This window comes from Ptychodera flava, chromosome 14 (genome assembly GCF_041260155.1).
Source record: "Ptychodera flava strain L36383 chromosome 14, AS_Pfla_20210202, whole genome shotgun sequence".
Classification (NCBI taxonomy): domain Eukaryota; kingdom Metazoa; phylum Hemichordata; class Enteropneusta; family Ptychoderidae; genus Ptychodera; species Ptychodera flava.
Window position 1 is genome coordinate 28,945,049 of NC_091941.1, and position 17,993 is coordinate 28,963,041.

At 38.0% G+C, this 17,993-nt stretch overlaps 1 protein-coding gene across 2 annotated transcripts; it reads right to left on the bottom strand.

Moving 5' to 3' along the window:
- Positions 1-1,173: 1,173 nt before the first annotated feature.
- Positions 1,174-17,655, bottom strand: LOC139150069 (sodium-dependent multivitamin transporter-like). Of its 2 annotated transcripts, XM_070722224.1 has the most exons (17): positions 17,542-17,655; positions 16,462-16,662; positions 14,166-14,403; positions 12,671-12,890; positions 11,439-11,553; positions 10,800-10,867; positions 9,518-9,672; positions 9,005-9,142; positions 8,509-8,594; positions 8,289-8,336; positions 7,475-7,542; positions 6,819-6,907; positions 6,180-6,322; positions 4,479-4,632; positions 3,724-3,829; positions 2,581-2,720; positions 1,174-2,415 (listed from the first exon to the last, which is right to left on the bottom strand). In XM_070722224.1, exons 3-17 carry the CDS (start codon positions 14,300-14,302, stop codon positions 2,250-2,252), a joined length of 1,833 nt encoding a protein of 610 aa, XP_070578325.1. In that variant the 5' UTR covers positions 14,303-14,403; positions 16,462-16,662; positions 17,542-17,655; the 3' UTR covers positions 1,174-2,249. The 2 variants fall into 2 exon arrangements, with proteins under 2 accessions (XP_070578325.1, XP_070578326.1); XM_070722225.1 differs by lacking the exon at positions 17,542-17,655 and having other exon boundaries at positions 16,472-16,608.
- Positions 17,656-17,993: the final 338 nt, after the last annotated feature.

The window sequence follows — 17,993 nt, forward strand, 5'->3', positions numbered from 1 at the left end:
TGGAAGCTGTGCACGTCCCTTTTATACCCATGTGCTTACAAAAGGGCATATAAGAATAATCTAGAACTTTTATTGACATGCTAATTACTGTTCTAAAATTATCTCTCTTACACAACTAATTAAATTTCCAGAACATTCTGAACATGACTAATTAAATTCAAGGTTGTGAGGTCATTAAGGGCAGTGACCTTGAGAATGTTCTAGACTACTTGAACTCAGGTCATGATGAGTGTGGGGGGAAATGACCTACATAACAATAACAAAAATGCATGCAAATCTGCAACACTGTGATTTTGCGGTACCCTTCAAAATATGACTGTTACAGCTGTAGAGTCCCAATATTTTTTCTGTCACAAGTCTATTTCACATTTCTTACATGTCCCTGTATCAAATAAAACAGATTTCACACAAAGCATTGCATTTTTTATTATGCAAAGCTAAAAAATTTAAAATTTACTGTAATTTGCAATGTTAAATTTTGGGGTATGGGGTACGTTTTGGTCATATTTCACAAAAACTGTAGAGGATATTGCATAGTACAATGTTATCTTAAAGAAGAATAAATTCCCTTTCTAATGATACCAAACAAGTGAGGTTATGTTAAAAAATAAGCTCAGCACATGACTTACAAGAAGACAGATTTGATGAAAATGCATTTGGGTTGGAAAATGGTGATTTTCGGTACCCTTCAAAACATGACCATAACAGCTATTGCGTCCCTATATTTTTTCTGTTAAAATTCCTTTTCGTATCTAGGGATCCCAAGGCTTTTGAAAAATACAGGTTTGTTATCCTGTGGGGGGTGGGGGGGTGCACGTAGACCCCCTCTAGCCCATGGCCTATTTTTAGTAGTTAACCCCATCTGGCTATAAGGATAGTGCAGTATTTGACGACGACAATAATTATGATGGAGGAAAATCACTCGTACTGCTCAGTGTTTCAATCAAAGAGTGACGAAAAATAACTTGCTGCAAGACGTCTAAGACGCAACTTACCTGCCTCATATTACGAATGTATATTATGTGTGATTCAATCATGTCTCAAGATGTATTCAATTGGGGTGTTTCCTTGCATTTAAGACTGGACAACACTGGTGCTTAGAACTTTTGGATCAAAGTACGGATATGCATGTGTTGTCAGTATGAAATTTCCTATGAAAAAACATATTATACATCACATTCAGAAATACAAAATATTTATTATCTTTCATACTGCGCAAAAACAGTAAAACAATTTTTTCTGTCCTTCTTAAATTGAAAATGACCATCGAAAAAAAATGTATTCACTAAGTAGTGAACTTAATCGTATGATTAAAAATAATTCTCCACTTTAATGTTAAAATAGAAACAAGCAACAACTACATGTATACGAGTCGGACCTGGATAAATCTCAGAAATATTAGCTTAATCGCTTCGAACGTCTCTGGATACCAAACCTTATGAACAATGGCCCATTGCAGATATCAAATTCCATGACCAGCTTTTGTGCAATTTTGAAGGGTTACAGATCCGTCTCCATAAAAGCCATGCAAACGGTGCTATGTAAATACACTCATCTAACCATGGTTCATGCACGGCTTACATATGGTGCATCCAAATGAGGTAACGATCTAATAGTCTTTTACCACCTTGGTTTGAGCTTGGTTTGAGCCAATTTCATAGTTTTCTATGGTAATCTTGGACCTCTAGAGAGGGAAATGGGGTGAAAAGCTTATAGTGCTAAAACGTGTACTCGTTACTATCCTAAGAATGACAAGGTCCCAGTCTCAAATTTTGAATCAAATTTTAAACGTAACCACCACCGATGGCTATACTGCCTGTAGGACTTTTAAAACTACCTTCGTGTGACCATATCAAAATATGGGCTGGTTAAAAGGATACTATATTTTGTTTGCTTTTTCTGTTTTTAATCGACCGACTCAAGTTGCCGTAGGTCTTGTCATGGGAAACAAAATAAAAAGAAGTTACCTTAAGACCACTGCACACGATATATATTTTGTTTAATAGGCTTGTAGATATTTTACTATAACATTTATCTCATGTTACTGGAGCAAAAATAACCAATGAAATGCTTATTTGCATATCATTCGTATACGTAAAACCTGTTATTCCAGAGATAGTATGCGGCTGAGCCTCGTTAACCCGTGTAACTCATTTGCTATATTGGTGGCATTTGAGTCATAAAAAAACATGCAGAGACACGACAAAACTGGAGTGTTTACTTATAAATTGTTATAAAATGACATAGTTTTACTCTGTAAATCTCGTCACTTTACGCAAGGCTATGTCGTCACATTTCGCGTCGTGGTGCTGTCTATCACTACCACCGGTGTTCACAGCTTTTTGATGACGTAACAGCAGATCGTCTTCCCCTATTTCATATTTAGGCAGGCTGCTGTGCAGTCTCTCTTTAGGTCTGTAAACAAAATTGAAAGTATAGAATGAACCGTTTCTTTGAAATCTCTGTACGCATATATGTGATCATTGAAATTGTTAATATTGTGATGGTTTTCATGTTTTCATGACGGTACATAGTAAGTGCACGAAACGATTTAATATCGACTACTATTTTTTCGCCTACCTCAGAAATGTCAGTAGTAGCTTTGGGTCGACTTTCTGCTGCCGAAGTGATGGACGGACACATCGTGCAATTTCGCTCACTACGATACCCACAGTGATGGTGATTAGCCACGTCAACACTACGTACCAGGCGAATGAAAGCTGTTTTTAGAAACAAAATAAAACAAATATACAGAAATACTAGTGCCACAGTGTATATTGTTTACCTGATAGAGAGTACCATAGCTTCGCTGTCTCTCGCGATTTTAAATTTGTATCGTTTACGCTTACAGCATGGATTCGAAACACACAGTCAAAAGTTAGTTCCAATTTTGAACTTAGGCTATTAGGCTCATATGCTTACGCAAGAAAATTCCCTTCTAAACGGGGAACGTCTTTGCAATTATCTTTGTTTTTTATGTGAAACCTTTGACCCTTTGTTTTATTCGTAAAGAAGACTGCACCCAGCGTCCTTCAGACGCACCGTAAATTTTCAAGCTTTAATGGCCCATAAACTGCAAACCTTTGTTATTTGTTGAACTCAAAATAAATTTAATTTTCTGAGATTTACAAAAATGTAATCATAAAGCAATATAACATTTTACTATTACAACAACGTCATGTGTGAATGAATAGTTAAGTTGATTCAGTTTATTTTAGGTTTCCCGCCATTTTTCTAACTGGTCATATCGCAACTTCAAAGAAAAATGAGAATAAATGTAGAGAATATTTAGTGCCATTGGCTAGCATTATTGACACGATGTTGTTTTCATTGAGATTTCAATGATTGCAATGTATAACGCCTGCCATTTTGGTGCGAATTTGTACGAAGGCAACCATATATACGTGGGCCACACGTTTATTATTGCTTAAATTTGCACATGAAGTCAAAATCAATCTTTGACAATACTCATATACACACCCCTCGGTGGGTATATTTCAGTTTGAAAGTCAAAAATCATAAAAATAATGCGAAAAGGTACAGTTCAATCGTTACAGTAACATTTTTCAATTTGAAACATGAAACTCACGGACTCATCTTTTAAAAAAACACGGACCATTTACAATAAGAAGAAATTTTGCAGGTGAAAGCTGTTATGGCGTGTCGGGTATGAATTAAGAATCACTTCACAAGTTTAGTCTCTGACTTTGTTTTTATAATTACCTTGTAAATCGTCAGAGGAGCGATACTGCCTTCTCGAGCAAGGACAGCACCGATGCCAATCCACAAGCCTATTGCAGTGCTGACAATGGTGCCGATGAAAGTACCTCTGAAGTGAAGCAAAATCGGGGTAAGGTCTTCCTAACCGACTTCTAAAATTGTACGGTAAAACTATCCCCAACTCCGATTTAATTGATTGTCCCATATTGTTCTCTTGTTGTCAGTGTTTTGGGGAAAAATGATGCCCTGCAAAGTATCGGGTACTGCGGCATTCTGTATTAGTGATAGTTCAATTACATTGATAACATGTTCTGTTGTCGCAAGTCTTTTATTTGACCAAACTTGAGCTGATAATGCTGAGTTTATCCAACATGCAACACAACGGAAGATAAAAAAGAATAATGCTACTTTATTCGCGTACACTTCCTGTAATATACCTTTTCTTTCGATGCATTTGTCCAGTAACTTTTTTGGTGGTGATGGACTTGACATGAACACAATTTTTGAAGTATTCGAACATAAAACAATGTTGTACAGGTTAAGTCTTCAACATTACAAGGTATTGACCAGACTATGTGTTTCCTACAGCTAAAACAGCTTGTTCCCATTTGCTCACCAAGGCAAAGTTACACAGACCTCGGGATGACCTCAGTCAGGTTTGTCACGGTGCAAATTGTACGTGTCGGTATCTCGGTAGCTGAGTTCAACAGACAACGATGGAAGAGATGTATAAATGTGCTATCATGTTTTGTACTCACATTGTATTTGCTCTAGGATAAGCCATGCCGAGGGTGAAGGCTCCGAAGACCGGACCATTCGTTACGCTGATCATTGTATTGGTAATGACAACAAAAGTTCCAAGATAAGGAATGCCAAACCCTAGTCCAGTACTGATCAAGCCGAACACGACACCTGAATGCATGCAAAAAACCAGGAATGGGTTAACTCCACAAAGAACGTGAAATACTCGTAAATGTGTGAGTCTTCACTGTCTGGCATCGAAAGGCTCTTATTTTAAACATTCTTTGCATTAGAAAGTTCTCTTATCACAAGGTTCTTCATTCGCAGCTATCCTATCTTCTGAAATTTACAGTCATAAGTTCACTGCTATTGAATTGTTAAGTGCACGGAATGTAGCGGAAATGGCTTACATACGAAACAAGACGATTGGAAATATTTTGGGATAATAGGATATTGTAGTAACATTGGTTTATTCAGTAAATTTAAGCTCATCTACTCTTCTGTTTTTGCAATTCACATGTTTTTAAGGGTAATCTGTAATATTGTAACTTTCAGCTATAGGGTACCCGACACTTTTGATAAATTTGCACAATAAATAGATTTCTACCATTTCAAAATGACAGATCCTATTGTTTTCTTTGAAATTGTCATTATTGTTTTGTCCATTCCCCAAGTTTTGGTAATTTGAGAAAATAGAGGGTCATTTCCAAGGTGGCCTTGAACAATAGAGAGTCATGTCCAAGGTGGCCCTGAAAAATAGAGGGTCATGTCCAAGGTGGCCCTGAAAAATAGAGGGTAATGTCCAAGGTGGCCTTGAAAAATAGAGGGTCATGTTCAAGGTGGCCTTGAAAAATAGAGGGTAATGTCCAAGGTGGCCCTGAAAAATAGACGGTCATGTTCAAGGTGGCCTTGAAAAATAGAGGGTCATGTTCAAGGTGGCCTTGAAAATATAAGGTAGTGTTGTCATGAACAATTTTTAGACATTTTCAACTTTTCAATTTCAAAATATCTTTTTGATACAAATATTTCACCAGCTACTTGAACTCCTTGTATTTTTTAAGTAGATAGAATAAAAAAATACAATTTTAACTATTTTACTTTGCCTTATTGAGGTACTAACTTCAAAAGTATGAAATACCTTAGTTTCCTGAACATCTACCACACAATGAAAATGACAGTTTAGCAAAATAGGAGAGTTTACAATGTACTATCAGCAGTCAAACAAAGTAGTGGTTATAACTGTTCGAAAATCGCAATTTGACAACCGTGATATATCAAAAACAGGAAAAGGATCAAAATTTGTAAGATTCAAAACATTCTGCAGAATTATATGATAAGTACAGTTTGCAATTTTTTTGTTTATTTCACTGTATTTACATTTGCAAAAAAAGCAAATTTGACTAGATTTAGTAAAACGCAGTTAACTTAACTTTGTTGCCAAGTAGATTGAACAAAATTAAGAAATTTACCTTAGTCTGTAGCAACAAATTATGGTCTAGTGCCTTATTTTTCAAATATTTTTGACAAACTTTTCAAAATCCTATAAACCCAAAATATTTCCAATCGTGTTAAACTGGAATAACTTTTTATGTCGAAAACGCGAGCCTACATAATTTTAGACTTTGCCGTGCTAGTTGTCATGTACGTCAGTTATTTAAATTATTTTGGTACTGATATCCACAAGCCATCATCGATCCACGGGCTAATGGTATACTCACTCAGTATTTTCGAAATAAGTATGTCCCTCCTGTCGTTTTCATCGTGAACTCCTCCGTGTGTATTGGCTCGCCATTGCCGCCATGGTATCAACACATCTCTCAACACGACAGCAATCAGCGCATTCAGACCAGATGAGATCGAACTGCACAGGGAAAAGACAAACGGAACGGGTGTGCAGACATACGATTTGAGCGAACTAAACTATTGCTTCCTAAATGCAAATGACGGTTGCTCGGCTTTGTCATTTCATTGACTGATTATGTCTCATCTTATTTAAGTAAAATCAAGATATGCGTGATTACGATCGGCTGTGTGTAGTATCTCTTCGCAATCTCTCATAACAAATAGCGAAATGTTAAGGTCGGCATTACCATGCAGTTTAGGTAGGGTAAAACTGTTTTGCAATTGTTGTTTATCCCATAGGTACAGACGCGTCTATCAGAGCGAAGAGCAATGTGACACTGGTAGCTTCTCGGCGTGCATGTTGTGGGTTTCAAGACTGATCAAGAGTCCCTTTGTTAGTAAACTTTTGGGACATCCCCTCCCCCAAAAGAAGATTAATCCCAAATCTACGCAACATTTTCAAGAGAGCTCCATGCAGAATCTAGCAATGATATTTTTATTATTTTCAATTTTACCTCAACGCTCCTGCGAACAGACATGACACGAACAAGCCTTGGAGACCCGGGATATGTCCAAGTTTTGCGCTCACGAAGTATACCAAAATCTAAACATTTTGGAAAAAAGAAACGCTAATATCATTTGATTATCATAGGTCTATGTAAACGTTATGAATATGTCAGATTCACTACAAGATGAAGGCTAATATTTTATATAATAATTCAGGCACTCCTGTTGCTGCGCCAGGATAAACACTCAACTGAACCGGATACTGTTAATATTTTCGGGAAAAAGACTCTTTTATGATCATGAGAAAGATTCAGAAAAAATGGTCATAGTAATCGACTGTTTGTTTCATAATACTTATACGCTACATTATCACACGCCTCAATTTACATCCTCGGTGTAATCAAATAATTCAAAACACGAGTTTGATAATCAAAAAGCATGTGATTTAATCGTTGCAGCTCCACCATGAAGCGGCGTGCCTTCCAATTGCTCTCGGGCAGAATTCCGATGATGGGGCAGTTTCAACATAGCAGTCCCGGGGATACTATGCATCAATGATATATTCGTCTGCAAAGATGTGAGACACGAGAACTTCAGCGCCGCTTGGTGGGATTTTGGCATTGGATGCAGTTAGGGCGGGGGAAAACGAGAAAGAAAGGCAAACCTGATCCGGGCGAGCGTATTTGGGTTCATAATTGTGACCAGCCTGTTTTCCGAGTTCCAGTTCTAGGTCTGCAAACAACGTTAAAGAAATGGTTGGTACGAAATTCATTGCAAAATACTTAAAGGATAATAATATGCGGCGGCAGCTACGGAATATGTAGTGACGTATCAAATTTGAGTACATCTCCTATATTTCAAAAAGTTCAAAGTGTGTAAAATATACATAACACGATCCATGATTGTTTGAACCTACCATGGAGATTAGCATACCAAACGTGAAGATGCATTTTTGAGAAAGGCTGGTTTATAATCATCTACAGTCCCTAATTAACGATAAAATCTTCCATGGGCGTTTCAATTTTCAATCGATGTAATAGTCTAATTATAAGTCATCTGGATTAACTTAAAACATGAAGCTTCCAACAGAGATTACATCGACTGCTCTAAGCATGACAGGATTAGGATTCGTTTAATCAAAGTGTATTAATGCGCAGTCTCTCAGTGCGCATATCGAGAGATAGTGAATGACTTTCAATGGAGATTATTCAAGTACCTCGGATTGTCAGCGTACTAAATATGACATTGGTAATAAAACATTGTTTCAATGGTTTTAAAATTCAATAGAAAACAAGCCTACGATGTGAACATTTTGGTATGCACTACTTTGTACCACGTTAGGAAAGTTGTACCATTTCAAACTGATTGTCAGCGTCGACTTGTGAAATAAACCGGTAGCTATAAGCGACTGGTACCCAATGTTTGCAATGGGGCTGCATAAAATACTCCTACATGTAAAATATTTAAAACCTATTTACCTGGTGAAAATGTGGCATTAATCGCTGGAGCGAGTGCCATCATGCCGTCTGGAAAAGAACAAAGAGACTGGCAATTCATACAGTCAGGCCTAATACTGTTACACACTATACTGTTGTAAATGAATGGGTGAATGAATCGGCCATGCGTGGAAAATGCACACGACAATACACTATTAATAGATAAATGGATGAAACAAATAATTCGATGGTGTATACTCACTGTCGTAGTAAGCGAACAGTACCAGTCCAATCAGAAACAAAATCCAAAACATGACTATCATGTACGGTATCGTCAATAATAGTGTCCTGAAACATGGTGGAATTGAAAACTCCTTTTTAAATTATTTAGAAAATTGTTGGCATTCTACACTGCCGGTCAGGTATTGTAAATTGGATATTGAGAAGATGGTACCGACTGAAAACATCAAGCTATACGGGAGTCGTTGGGACAAAAATTTTGTTGTATTTCACATGAAGGAAGGAAATCCTTAAAGCTTGTCTTGATTATTACATAAATACCTGCCTCGGTTATCATTCTCTCCTTATGTTTATTTGCACATTTAATTCTCGTTATTGATTTTCGTTTCTCGTAAGAGCCTGTTAGTTGCACAAACTTTAATCTTCCGTGTCTTGTTCACGTCTCGTCCACATAATTATACGACATTTGCCGAATGATAAAATGACAGCTGTTTTTGGGCGAAGAAAGCCGTTCTTACCCCTGAGCTTGACGCAGAGATTTCGCCGATAAAAGCCGTTGCACGGAGCCTTGCTGTACGACATTCTGCATGGAGTATACCGTCTGCCCAATCACGATCGACCAGAACGATAAACGAAGGGTCGGATCGGGATCAAACCTGTGGTGGCGGCAGACAGGAATGGAGGCTAAAATTTTTCAATCACATTGTTCATGGTATGTTATAAAAAAACTCTTTGTATTATAAACAGCAGTCCATAAAAGGTGAAGGCCATTTATTGAAAACAGAACATCCATAAGTTCAAACAATCGACCTTGCCCTAATAGTGTTAAGAACACCCTGAAAACCAAAGAGAAAATTACGATTTTCTAGTATCTATTAACAACTTGAAATGCACCATATGAGATAGTGGGTAACTATGTAGCTGCTGTGTACATTTACTGCAAAAGTTTTTCTAGAGTTATTAACGTTTGGCTATTCGTTATTTTAACTACACTAAATATAGACTAAATATAGATTAAATATCTAACGTACTCGAAGAAATTAAGTTTGCCGTGTTTGTGGTTGTACTCCCAAACAGCTGACATGCCCCCTGCTTCAAGGGTGCCAAGGATGAGGACGACGACAACGCAAACAATCATGACGAAACATTGAAAGACATCTGCCCATATGACGGCTGCCATACCACCCTGCAAGGAAGAAATGGAGCATGCGAAATCAATTATCATGATACTGCTGAAATTAACAGGACATAGTACGCGGATGAGATACAGATGGATACTTTTGTCTAAAACAATAGGGGCAGTGTGAACCGGTCTACTTGCCACGGATCACGTACATCACCGTCCCTCCACCCATGGGGCGTACATGTTTCGGGCGGGTGGGTATTCATATGCGTGACCCGAAACCATAATGCCCATTGACAAAACTTTCCACAGTGGGGGATCCCGGGGTAACGAAAAGTAAAGTATGGTTACTAATCTTTTCATGACCGACGATGGAGGTCACGCCAAAAAAGAAATGTTCCTTCCCTGGAACAAAAGTCTACCATCTGTACACAAAGCGTCCATGATCCACAGCAATTCGCTTTGGATTGGTCTGCGTATAGTAATGTCAAGGATGAAAGCTCTGATAATACCAGATCAACCGACCGGCGCGAATGCATTCATTCGAAAGTTGCCTCAAATAAGGGTGAATAGTGGCACAGCGGACCGGACAGAAATCGGTTAATTTCAATAAGTAATTTTCAAAACACGTATAGAACTTAAATGTGCACTTTTATGTATGTACTGACCAGTATTTACTGGCAATGGCAATGCCTTGAAAAAATTTCTCTCGAGTTATTTAAGACTCGGACACTCTGCCAGTTAATGGTAACACACGTGAAATGTGGGTCAAGAAATTTGCCATGACATGAAGATTTTGCACCGTTCGTGCTAACTAAATCGTCGAGGTCCGCGTCGAGGAACTCGTTGAAACAAACTTGCACAAAGTTCCTCATATCCAAGGCAAATAAAGTTGGCCAGCATTTGTATTTTGATTCCATACACCGCAGTTGGCTATGTCACTTTGAAATTTTGGACTACGAACTTTTGAAGCATTGATCCATAGTTTTTGTTAGTTTGATTGTACTGGCAATTTTCTTGTGGCATAGTAGCTGTCTATTTTCTAAAATTATTGCAACTATATTGCATTTGCAGAGTAAACGTCCTCTATATGAATGTTTGTGCAACTCATAGTCACTCTGTCTTGACAGTGATGGCTTTCTCAAGCTGCAAAGAAGATGAAGCTGTTAGATATTCATAGATTTACTTACCAGTGTTGTGTAGAAGGTGCACACGATGCCAGTGATGATGATGGTGACCCAATAATCTATCCCCTGCACTAATGCAAATGAAAATAACATTTGAAACAATCTGGCGACGAAAAGAACAATTGTTGAGATTTCAACGTCTATTCTTGTTTCAACGACGAGTATCGTAGTCAACCCGTAATTATCAGATTCATGGAACAATTTTACTGTGCACCTGAGTGCAAGTAAACCCCTCTGAATTAAATAGCAAAAAATCACTTTAACTGCATGGCTTTACCGAAGTAAGGTGGCGGCATGAAAATGGGCACGTTTCTTATGTGTAAATAAAAAGGAAATAACTGAATCTTTTCAATTACCTTAAACATGATAAAAATATCTACAAAATATCCTTCAATATGATTTAAATTTGTCATTTAACACCAATTCTTACACTTCCCGCGATACACATGGACTAAGCAAGAGATTTTGAAAGTGATCTAAAGACAGTGAACATTTATCATATCTTAATAATTTAGCCAGTGCTACAATTACGTGTTCTGCGAACGGCACTAGTGACGTCATCACTTGAGGTCATACCACTTCTTTAACATTTATTTATTTAATTAATTAATTTATTTATTTATGTTAATGTGATTCAGTTACCTTGGAAAGCAATTGCAGGTCCGATCATGACTGTACCCATATACAGAGTGATGAGTGTGATGAATAGCAAAGCGGTCGTTATCCTCAAGATGAAGTGGAATCGTAGACTCATGTACTTGAATGAAAGTCAGAAGAAGACATTGTAAATCGGTTCAAAAATTATGGATGACACTCCTTGAAAGGTGGTGTATTTAGCTTGTATTCAATAGCCATTCCATTCAAGGGAATAATAATATTTCAGGATTTCTGCTTAATCCACGTATATGTATCGACTATTGAAACCTGTCAGGTTTTTGTGCTACCCTTATTCTCAATTTTACTGGACCACCTAACATCATAAGTTGGCTCATAGACTATGTATGTGTTCGTCAAAGACGGCCTTGAACGATGGTGACAAGAATATGATGACGTCCTCTGCTGAGTAGAACCGCTCATAATCACATATAAAATCAACACACAGGACGATTCAGATAAAATTGTCAATTCTAAACAATTATCTGTTGTAAAGTTTAATAGTCTCAAAATCAAGCTGAAGATGTACTTTGGTTGTAGCCTGCACCTAAACATCTCTCTCTCTCTCTCTCTCTCTCTCTCTCTCTCTCTCTCTCTCTCTCTCTCTCTCTCTCCTTTCCATCAGCACGGAAAACGACAAGTCGAAGAACATGGAAATCATGAAAAATAGAAGTGTTGTGATTCTCTCCGATGAAGAATATCAAACCTAAAGTTGTCAAGAAATGATGCATGCTCTCATTTGACTTGCTCGTTCGGTCCAATCGCGGATTCCTTAAATAGAAACTTTTAATGATGGTGATCCGGTAACTCAAATGTTAACGATGTTAACGGTGCTGGCACATGTGTGTCAGAAACACACTGAAGAGATTTGTACCTCGATATACAACCCTCGAAAAAAAGAACCAGACTTTGTCCCCTCAGAAAAAATAATAATTCAGCTGATCTTACTTGCCAACTAAGAATATCACTTGAAGTCAAGTATGAGTCTGAAACGCCAACCTTATCACCGAGTACCTCGAAACTGAGTCTGTCATTTTTTGCAGAATATTTAGGGCTTAGATTTTCAACATAGGTAGACCTTGAAATATTACTATTTCACTGGATTCACTGGGAAATAACAAATAGGTGAAAATTGATATCTCGATATTATTAAGCTTAGCTAACGTCAAGTTTGCCCAGTCTGTCCCGGTCCGTCTCTTATACTGTCCGTGGTGACCTACCTCGTATATGCTGATGATGTTCAGCTCCCGGATGACGGGGATGAACGTCCACGCCATTATACAGCCCCCGACGACAGTTCCTATCAGACCTAGCGAAAACTGAATACCGTGGACATAGATTTCGGCGGGAAACCCCAGCACGGCCACGGCAGACAAGTAGGACACGAAATACGACGTGGCGATCGGAAAGCAACCCATGCTGCGGTTAGCCACCAGATATCTGAGATTTCACGAGTCGATAGGAAACGTAAACGTGAAAGTAATGATTGTTACAGTGTACATATATTAAGTCCGTCAATCAATGTCAACCTTGATTGATGGTTTCGCTTCTAAGAATAAAACTTCTCAACGGATAACTTTTACAATAGACCCTAAAAGTGATTTTACGCAACAGCTAACGCTGAAAGGTACCATACTATGCAAGATGACAAGATTTACACTTGATTAAAGGTGCTCTCTGAAGAGGCTTGATGTCTGGTGTGATACGATAACAATTTAAAAGCATTCCAATATCTGGATATTATCTGTATATAAAAGATTGAAAAGTTTGGAGTTTGTAGCCTTCACAGAAGTTCCGTAAATTTGAAATAATATTAAATAATGTGGGTTTTTTTATCTGAAAGAGTTTAAATTCCAGACCGTTACTATGTCGAATTCACCGATTGAAGAGTAATTTAATGAAGTATCTATTCTTTACGGTTTGTCAAGCAGAGGCGCAATAAGTTTGTTTAGAGTGAGAAATTGAATTAATTATCATCTTCTCTGAGCAAGACTAACTGACCATCAATAGCAAGCGATGGCGCTACCTGTATACATCCAGGTAAAACGTCTTGAAATTCCCTTGAACTTATTTAACCCAAGGCTTGGCGGCATTTTATACACTCCTTTTTTGTCAGTTTGCCAAGAAAATTAAGTCTTAACTACAATGCTATGGTGTAAATTTATTAAAAAGCGACGTTGCGAAGAGAAAGGCTTTAAAAATAGTAGTTCGCGTAAAGTTAGAATGCACCTTGGAGACAGATATTCGGGGTCTCAAACTTTCAAAATACACCTTTTGTCTACCACTTGTGGGGCTCTTCTTGAAGCTCTTGGAGTAGGTTTAGTTTTCACTGCCTTTACTTTTGTGAAAATCGGAAATTTTGTTTTTTCAACTAAATTAACTGACATGAAAATGCAAAATATCTTTCACTAATAAAACATAATTGTCTGATCAATATACATAGCAAGTTTCCATATACTTTTTTAGAAGATCCTTCTAGAAAACACAAGAACGGCAGTCATTCTGAATTTCAACTGTCGATAAACTTGAATATTCGGTATTTTTTTGTCAAGTAGGAAATAGTGAAACGTAACCCTCTGGTTTTTAGTCTTCATTTCGAAAGGGAAAGATTTAATGTTTCTTTGCGCAAAGTTTGAGCAAAAGTTTAGAAATTTCATTTCAAGACCAGTACTACCTTAAGGAAAGTACATATAATTTGTTGTTCGTTCTACTTACTGAGAAGTTGTCTTCTGTCCTCCCTTAGCAACGGCATGATAGACACCTGTAGCTGCGGAAACGGCCAACATAACGGCAAATAATACCCAATCGAACGCTCCAAACAGAATGATATCGTTGTTAGCACTAGCAGCCATGTTGAAACTTAGATCTATCGAACTTTGCTATTTCTTTCTTATCTTGCTTCAGTAAACATCTGTTGTTTATGATATCAACGTAAATAGTGGACCTTGGTGCCCTAAACAACGAATACAAACAAACGATTTTTCACTGATATTCTCTTTTTTGGTAATCTTTCTCGCTAGCATGAACTTCGTTGTCAACTGATCTAGTAAGCTTATCAAGTTTTATTTGAGGGGCCACACGTATAGCTACGTAAATATAAGTATCTAGCTTCCGTGTTTGGGCCTCGGACTTAACGCTGAGAAGATTGTGCGCGAATAACGAGAGTGGTTACTTAAACTTTGGGCTTGCAAAAGAGGATTACCTTTAAAAGTAGAGTGACGGGTATTGAAACCGTACAAATCTCTGTAAATTACATGATGTGTGTAGTTTTCAACTTTGAGAAGCGTTTTTTGTGGCGCCCTTCACTCGCAGTCTTATACACACATACAGCACAATTATAGCCGATTAAGCCACAGTAAATCATGTACAAAATAACCTTCCATCTGTCCCAAAATGGCACAACAATTTGCCGGCACATACTTGAGACAAGCCATTATATTGTGCACATTCAAAACGTATAACTCTTCCTCGATATGAGAATGACCTAGCTTAATTACTCTACGTTTTCACTGTTTTAATATTGCACTATAAAGAGAATGAAATAGTGTCTGTGAACAAGCTATAGTTATAATGCATTTAATTTCCAAAGTTGGCTCGATTTCTAATGTTGTGTGAAACCTAATGTCATTTTAATAAAATGCCGCTTATTAAGTAATTTCAGTTTATTTCTGAACTTGTATGGCCAGCGACCAAAACGTTCAAACTGTAACATTCAGATCGCTAAACAAATACAAGAATTGCATCCAGAAAAAAACATACATATTAACAAACAATAGCTGAAAAAATAGATGCGGTCATGTGCATATATTTTATTAGTTGATGTACACAACTTTATGCGGTAAAAATGTCGACAACATGACCTGGACTTTGAAGTGATATTTCTCACTTTTGTTTCACTTTGTGTTGCCTTGACCTACTCCGCTGAAAATGAGGCTTTCTTCGATTGATTTTGGAACGGTGCCAAAGAGCAACTCGGAGAATAGTAACGAGATGTGCAACATGCGGAAGAGAAAGAAGTTGCCCGATAAAAGTGGATTTATTTACAACCTGTATGGTGAATACCGCATTTGTGAATATAATAAAACTCTGAACTTAAATGTCTTGTACATAGCATTCCGGGGGGGGGTGGGGGGTGGCATTTAACCAGTATAAAGCTAATTTGAAGTGATATTTACGCAGTGAGATGGGCTATTGCTTCTCCCTTATATTATTCAAAATCGCTTTGCAGGAAGCACGTTACAGCTATGCTCGTATGGACGACAGTGAATTAACTAGTTTAGGAAACAGCGGGTATATCTACTACCTTTACGTTTGCATGTCGAACGCACAGGACAACATATACGTTTACCGCCAGTTTAAGAACCCGTAAAATCATTTTCACAATAAAGAGAAATTGACATTGAGGAGAATGATCAACATCGCACTGTGCCATAAAGGTTTACGCATTTTCTTTTTCATTACTTTACACATACTTAGATACACATTTGGGCCTAAGTGTTCGATTAAAGGTCGTTTGTGTGAAACGACCTTTATATATCTGCTTATATATTTGTCTTTCTAAAGTGGCATGCCTGCTCAATCGTGGAGGTAAAGACTTGCGAAAATGGACGTTCACTATTCTCTCGTCTGTATTAATTTCGGAAATGGAAGTTGGCGTTTCATAGGACGGAATATGTCGCAGAAGTCTTACCGGAGCAAGGATATGATATGATGTAGAGTTTATATGCCGTTCGGTATTCTGAAAACCCTGCATTGGTAGTTTAATGCGAGCGACTCTCCTGTACCGTGCAACGGGTCATGCATAACTTTATAACTTGCCGACGAAGGGTAACGTCTCATGACATAACAGAGCGATGATTCAAGAAATCACGGCGATTCCTCCACCCAGGAGGGACTATGATGAAACACGCACGTCGACAAACAAACAAATACGACGAGCAAAAAAGCAAAGAAATTGAAAGCACACGTTTGCATACCATGTATTATATTTTGTCCTGTAGAAAAAACCTACCTATACGTACAGTACAGTCCGACAAATCACAAAATATCTTCTGTTATTAGGTCGTACACCAACCTCTTCACGCCAATACGCGCCACGCAGCCTACCGTGAAACGGCACTGGAAGAGATCACTGCACTGATACACAAACTGTTTCCTAAACTGTCGAAATTCCTTGACTCTCAAACGCAGTGAACATGCATAAACGGAACACCTGTGAACAGACAATAAATTTTGCAAGCCTTTTATCACCCAATCACGGTCTCGTGACGAAAGCAGTATAGGTCGTCATAAATTAAAGCAACGACAATTTGTTTTGTATTCGAGGGGACTGGGGGATTTGAATTTCTCACCCCTCAGTAATCTCGGATATGCTGCATCCCTCACCCTAGTCAATCCCTCATGTATACAATAATATGAATTCCCACTCCCTCAACCATCCCGTGCAAACCATGCATTGGTATATTAGTTAGTGATATCACCTTTTTCACGTGTACCCTAAAAATAAACTTACATTAAGATATAAATAAACTCAGTTACAATATCCGTAAAGCATTTCAAGTAAACGTTTTTTAAGATGGTGGTCTAAAATACGTAAAGAAACACGTGACTCTCAATCAGAAAAAAAGTATGGAGTGCCATGCCACCGTGACTAAAGTTGAACACGAGGACACGTATGCACGAAATGCACAAAGACATATGAATCTGGGCCGGAGACATGCAGCCGATACGCACATAGTTCGTTCATCGATTGGCTGAGGTAAACTCAAGAAACAAATTTTCAGGATAATGCACTAAGAATGGAGAAATTTATAGATTTTTAAGCAAATGTCACATTTTCAACACGCTATTTATGAATTTTCAGCAGGAAAAGGGTCACATACATCCAATGACTTTACTTGTTTGCGTCATTACATGTTTCACCCGACCTGTGGAAAATACTTGTGGCAACTTGCGAGTTCAGCTGCAGGCTACTACCCCCAAACAGATTCTATAGATTGCAATGCAATTCCTATCCATGTCACAGAGCTTAAATTCCCATCATCAAGGACTGATAGGTTGAAAAAATTCACACAAGTGTACGCGCACTTACCATTCGACCGAGGTCATCTCGCTGTGAACATGGTTGTAAATCTTACATTTCTGAAGAACTTCAAAAGATCGCTTAGAATATTCTATAGCCAGTACCAATCAAGACTGGGCACTCCCTACAATCTATATAATACATGTATACAAGTTGATTGTTGCCCGTGTAATGCCCAATACTACTGACCGACCTTGCAATGTCTGAACAAACCAAAGGCCCAGAAAGGAAGACAAGAATTCAACTTCTTTCTGTTAATAGGCACAAACAATTGTAGCTGGAGGTCGATTTGGCAAGTACATGCTAATATCGATCTTGACTTTTGGGTGTATGTGTCGTGTGTTGATTTCCAGGGCTGAAATCATTTTCAACTGAATGAACAAATCTTGCTGGTCAATGACAAACAAACAAACTGTACACTGTACAGCTCGTGCCAAGTTCGGCGTCGTCCAAACTAGCTA

Bases quoted from the DNA above. Each gene is read 5' to 3' on its own strand.
- LOC139150069 (XM_070722224.1), bottom strand. From the start codon at position 14,302: ATGGCTGCTAGTGCTAACAACGATATCATTCTGTTTGGAGCGTTCGAT. The intron at 9,673-10,799 runs GTAAGTAAATCT...TCTTCCTTGCAG, and splicing joins GCACCTTCTACACAACACTG to GGTGGTATGGCAGCCGTCAT. The intron at 4,633-6,179 runs GTGAGTATACCA...GCATGCATTCAG, and splicing joins ACTTATTTCGAAAATACTGA to GTGTCGTGTTCGGCTTGATC.